The sequence below is a fragment of the Mus caroli genome, unplaced genomic scaffold, assembly GCF_978045245.1.
Source record: "Mus caroli unplaced genomic scaffold, Mus_caroli_1 scaffold_13, whole genome shotgun sequence".
Taxonomy (NCBI): Eukaryota; Metazoa; Chordata; class Mammalia; order Rodentia; family Muridae; genus Mus; species Mus caroli.
In genome coordinates this window covers 33055123-33061122 of record NW_028227268.1, presented here as the reverse complement: position 1 = coordinate 33061122, position 6000 = coordinate 33055123, and the positions used below count along the sequence as shown (strand labels likewise).

Below are 6000 nucleotides of genomic sequence, written 5' to 3'. Positions count from 1 at the left end.
TGCAAAAGGCTGCTGCCTCTTCTATATATCCATGAGATGGCATATGGTTACTATGTGGCTAAATTCTTAGATTGTGAGTACTCTGTGGCCTCAGAATGTGTTTCACTCTTGACTCTTTGGTTCTCTAACCAACATAAGATGTGGGAGAGCCACATTCCATGATTTTTAAGTATCTTCATGAAGGATGGGAGATGGATATCTCAGGTTCGAGTAAAGGAGATTGGAAGAACTGGAAAAGAGAGTTTGGATAGGGAAGTTTCCTCAAGAGCCGCTTAGACTGTATTTGAAAAGAGTAGAAGGTCACATTTATCATCTCCAAAATAAAACAACAACAAAAAAATCATAGGTACTCTAAGTTCCCCACGTATCTGTTATCAAAATGTATATGTCATCAAGATGAATCAATACAAAACCGGGAGTTAAAGAACACAGCCATTTTCCCCACAATGCATTCATTTAAAGTGGGTTCACAATTTTTCAAAGTGAGGTCAGGCATGAACCTCTTTCTTTGAACAAATAGGTAATTATTGAGGCTATAACATTACTATTCTACATGGGAATATTGTTAGCAAATAACATTTTCAAGTGAGCTAAGCACGTTCAATTAAGTCTTGCACATTATTCATTCCATGGATGTGCTTCTGTTTCTCATGGAAAATGAAAAATTAACCTAGTAATCCCAATATAAATGAGTAGGTTTTTATTTAATGTGGTTGGGTTTAGTAAGTCAGAATTTGCTGAGCGAATTGAAAGGCCTGTTATGCAGAAAAAGACCATTGAGAATGGCGGGGGACTGATCGGCTCTTGGCTTTCAGAGAACTGTGCCTTTCTTGAATATGCAGTGTGATTTCTGGTTGAGTTTCTCACTTTTGAGAAATTCAGGTGAGAGGCAGTGTGGGGACAGCGGGATCTCAGGTGTTACTGATCACATGCTTGGTGTAAACTATGGGCTGGAAACTTCCCATGTGGCCAATGGGCCAGAGGGCCGTAGGGCAAGGACTCCTGCGAGGAACAGCGTGAAAACGGAGGGAAGCCACCCCAGCCCTGAGCAGTCTTGAGGATGAGGGGTGATGGGTGAATGATGTGCCTCTGGTACTTAGAGGAACCCATCCCTACATCACCGCATCTGCTAGACACTTTCTTCTTCAATAACGGATCAGTTTAATATCATTAATATCATTAATCCACTGCCCTTCTAAATGGTGTGGCCATCGTGGACACATTTAGTTTGCTGTAAAGAAAAGGGACTTTTGTCCTCTTCTCTTCTCCCTTTTTGTTGCTATAATTCAGGCTCTCCCTTAACCCACCCATCCCCTTGCTCCTGGAATACTTTAGTGCTCATTGTCAGGATTGAATGGGATCGGGGAGTGCCTGGAAGGCTGCTTCCTGCCCTATTCTATCTCGGAAAACGGGACTAGAAAGGAAGTGTCCTCTACTTTTGTTTCTGGTATTCTCCACACAACACCCAGTGAAGAAAAACAACCTTTCCAAGACCCACTAAACCAGGATAGACTTGGACCTGGGGAGTCCCCAGGACCTCGCAGTTTAGAATATCCTGGTTTCGTTGACGGAAAACCCAGCACAAGTCTACTTGAATCTTTGCTCTTGAGATGCAACATGGGCTGCAGCTTCTGAAAGTTCAGATTTGAGGGAGTAACTGTTATTCTTAATTTCACCCACTGACCTCCTTCATCAACCACAAACTCACTAAAGAACTCTCGGCCCACGATTGATTATTACCAGAAAATTGCAGAATTAAGTGTCCATGTTGGGCTAGCCTATCTCAGCCCCAGGTGCCATCGAAGGAGTTATGTATTTTGAATCACAGGTCTCAGACTCCATACATTTTCTAGGGTGAGGTGGGTGGGACCCTGGTGGGAACCCTTCCCCTCCTCCTGTCGCCCACTTTGGGAAAAAAAAATGCCTTGTACGTGTAACCTTTAGCTTTCTAACTTTCAATACTTTGAAATAGGTGAGGATACTGAGGGGGCAGGATGGGGCTGTGCTGAAGAAATGCAAGGAATAGCAGGGGACAAATAGATAGCCGGTGTGCGCCACCCTAAAGCATACTACTTAGTATTTCTGAAACTGGAGATGTGGGGTCTGGACTCATCTCGGAACTAGTGGAGCTTGGGAGGCTGCTGCGGCCTGCAGGGGTAGGGCTCAAACTGGTCCAGAGCTTTGGATCCTGGCCTGCGAGTGTGTCGGAATAGGGTTCCACATAGACTCTCTGCAGGGGCCGCCTTGGGTCTTGGAGGCAGCTCTTCCTTTCCTCTGGGAGGCTGGCTGCATGGGCCAGAGGCAGGCCTCGGGGCCCATCCACCACAGGTCCAGGCCCCTCTGCCTCCCCAGGATCTTCAGCCAGGCCACAGGCCTGAGACAGGTGCTGGGTGTAAACACCTTCGGAGAGTGACAGCGACTGCGTCTCGCTGTGCATGCGCAGCCAGCGGTGGTGGCGGCTGAAGCCACCATAGTGCTGGTGCTTGCCTGGCTTCCGCTTTCCCAAGAAGCCCAGTGGTGGCCGTGTGCCTGGCACCATCTTGGCATGGTTCTTGGGTGCCAAGCCCGTGAGGGTCAGGCTGTGGAGAAACTCGACACATGAGTGGTCGGTGTCAGGACCCTGCACTGGGCCCTGAGGGTCCTGGCCAGGTCCCATGGAGGCCTTCATGTCATGCACCTGTAGGACATCTGGGGCGCTGCCACTGAGGCCGCTGAGGGCCTGCTGGGCAATGTCATGTGATGACAGGTAAACCAGGTCCAGGTCTCGTGGGCTCAGGGCATCGCTGGAGTCATAGTCACTGTCTGTGGGGAGGAAGACTTCCGAGCAGCCTTCTTCATCCGAGCAGGGCTGTGACTCTGCAAAGCCGGGGACAGATGTTAGAGAGAAAATGACTGTTAGTGACTGGCTTATTCATAGGCTTAGGTAGGTGCAACCCTTGCTTGGAAAAGCACTCAACTTTGTTCTTTGGTCACATTTCGAAATTCTTAAGATGTGGACCGAGAGCCGCACATTTTTACGGAGCACGGGACTCTGCAGCTTATGTAGGAAGCTCTCATCTTAGTTGAAAGGGAAAGGAAATCCTGGCTAGGTCAGGTCTGGACAGTAGTTGTGGGGGGCATTCCCTCGTTCCCCACACATTCATTCAATGGTTCTTTTCTGGTATCTGTCTTTAGAGAGGATGAAGAGGAATCAAAGCTGGCTGTTATTGATGCTCTGTTCTGGTTTCCAGAGGCAAGTTTTACATTTGACAAAATAGCAGGAATTTAAAAAGGGGAGGGAAGGAGACATTGGTGGCAGAAGATGCGAAATCTAGTTTCAAATCTTAGTTGCCCTGGACCTCTTTCTGTGACCTTGGAAAAATTACTTCTTTGAACTTCAGTTTCTTTATCTGTAAGTGATGATGATATTGGAACTTACTTGGGAAGACTAAAAGCTAGTGATTATAAATATAAACATTCAATATATTGACAATTTTTAAAAAGAAAAAAGACCAAAAGAAGAAAGAGACAACAAAAAGTGAGGCAGAAACCATCTCAAGGTATACATAATAGACTTGAGTGAGCTAAAAATTGGTTCTATATTTGTCATTTCATGCAATAGCTGTTGGTATCTTTTTCCTCAATGATGTCATACATTTTTGATGGCAAGTGATGTCTAATGTCCATTGGGTTTCCCATAGTGACAAACCCACAGTAGCTGCTTGGTGAATAATGTACATGTTAATTCTGAAAACATTTTACAAAGCATTTATGTCAAATATATGGATCACCTCTTTCTAAGTGTATGTCTTGGCTAGAAAGGCCTTGGCATACAGACTTACAAATATATTGCTTTCTAATATTCTGGGATTTGTTTACTGAATTTAACCATATGGAATTTATTTCTATATATGGAGTGTGTAATAAATAAGACTCCTATTTATTTTTCTGAAAGGATAGCCAATTTTCACAGCACTATATATTGAATAGTCTATTTCTTAAAAAACACTGGAAATTTAAAGTAATTCTAATAAAAAATTTTCATGGTATTTTAAAATAGAATTCAATAAATTGTTTTGAAAATTTGTCTAGAAGAGATTTCTGAGAATAATCAACTTAAAAAAGATACAATAGGGAAGAGATGGCTAACTACATAAAACAGACTATAGAGCTTTGGTCATTCAAACTTTACAGTGTTAGTATATAAACGGATGGGTAGATATGTAGAATATAAAAAAGCCTGAAAGCAGCTATAAATTTGTGATAATATGGCAAACATAACATTTCAAATTAGAGAGTGAAATAGGTTATCCAATATTGAGTGCTGCAACAATTGACTATCCTTTTAGTAAAATAAATAAGAGTCCTACCACATTCTATCCATAGAGATAAATTCCATATGTTAAATATAATTATAAAATCCCAGAATATTAGAAAATAATGTATTGCCAATTTTGTGTGAGGGGGGTTTTTTGAAATAAGACACACCCTAGAACTCTAGAGAAGTGGCTGATGAGTTTGACATAAGTGCTTTATAAAACAAACGACACTATAAGCAAAGATAGTAAGTAGTAGGTTGTAAGAAAGAATAATAGCATTGTAACAAAACGTTAGAATCTACCTTGTATAAAGCACTGTAAGTCAGAAGACAATGAAAGAGCAAAAGATAAGGACCAACGCTTGGGAAGAGAAACTTGTACAAATGGCTAACTCACACATTACTGTGCTAGCTTCAATTCAGGTAGCAGTTCATAGAGCAGAGCTGAACAAAGAGGCAGTTTTCCCCATCAGATGACAGAGAGGAAGGGGGAGGAGGAGGGGGAGGGGGAGGAGAGGGGGAGGGTGAGAGTGGGGGAGGGGGAGGGGGAGGGGGAGGGGGAGGGGAGACTGTGTGTAATTTATGTGTGGGAAATAATCAAGACCTCTCATTAGAATGATGAGGAATCTAAATTGGTTCAGTTCTTTGGGCTGAAATTTGGCAGAATCTGGGAAAAACATGTATACCATTTATCCTCACAAGTCTTTTTCTTTCAGCTATCTGTTTGAGAAATTGTCACCACGTGCACATGGAGGCGTTTTAGAAGTTGTTTACTGCAGCATGATTTATAGCAGTGAAAAACTAGACATCATCTTGTGGTTGAGGATGCTGTCAAAGGAAGACTTACAGGCACAGAAGCGCCAAGAAAAGGAAAACAGTTTACTTGTAGACTTCTGCAAGGGAGTCCATACTCAGGATCCACTTACTGAGATTACAAAATACAACAGGAATTAACAAAACAAAACCACAGGGTTACCCTGTTAGGCTGTTCTTGGTGGAAAGTTGGATGTGGCTATTACAAGAGTACTGAGAAATACAAAGGTAAAGTTGATTTTGTTAAGGAGTCAAGATCAGGACTCTTAGCTACCTGGAATTTTTTCCATTTCCCCTCTCCCAACACTTATTTGCTTATTTCACACTTTTGGTGTGTGTGTGTGTGCTCGCAAGCTCTGACTCCCACCCTAACTAGAGGTGACTTGTAGACCTACTAGTAAGCTAGGTGCATTAAATGCTATTTGAGTGTACTGGCTGGTTTTGTGCGTTAACTTGATACAGGCTGGAGTTATCACAGAGAAAAGAGCTTCCCTTGATGAAATGACTCCATAAAATCCAGCTGTAGGGCATTTTCTCAATTAGTGATCATGGATGGGAGGGCCCATTGTGGGTGGTGCCATCCCTGGGCTGGCAGTCCTGGGTTCTATAAGAAAGCAAGCTGATCACACCAGGAGAAACAAGCCAGTAAGTAACATCCCTCCATAGCCTCTGTATCAGTTCCTGCCTCCAAGTTCCTGCCCTGTGTGAGTTCCTGTCCTGATTTCCTTTGGTGATGAACAGCAATGTGGAAGTGTAAGCTGAATAAACCCTCTTCTCCCCAACTTGCTTCTTGGTCATCATGTTTGTGCAGGAATAGAAACCCTCACTAAGACATTTTTTGTTTGTTTGTTTGTTTGTTTATGATGGGCTTATTGGAACCTAACTCCACC

At 43.1% G+C, this 6000-nt stretch overlaps 1 protein-coding gene across 1 annotated transcript in view; it reads right to left on the bottom strand.

Annotated features, from left to right (window-relative positions):
* Positions 1–1945: 1945 nt before the first annotated feature.
* Ankfn1 (ankyrin repeat and fibronectin type III domain containing 1) overlaps positions 1946–6000 on the bottom strand; it is a 251159-nt gene continuing 247104 nt past the window's right edge. The window contains exon 19 of the mRNA XM_021177915.2: positions 1946–2856. Coding sequence (XP_021033574.2) covers positions 2060–2856 — 797 coding nt within the window. The 3' untranslated portion in view covers positions 1946–2059. The remainder of the gene's footprint in view (positions 2857–6000) is intronic.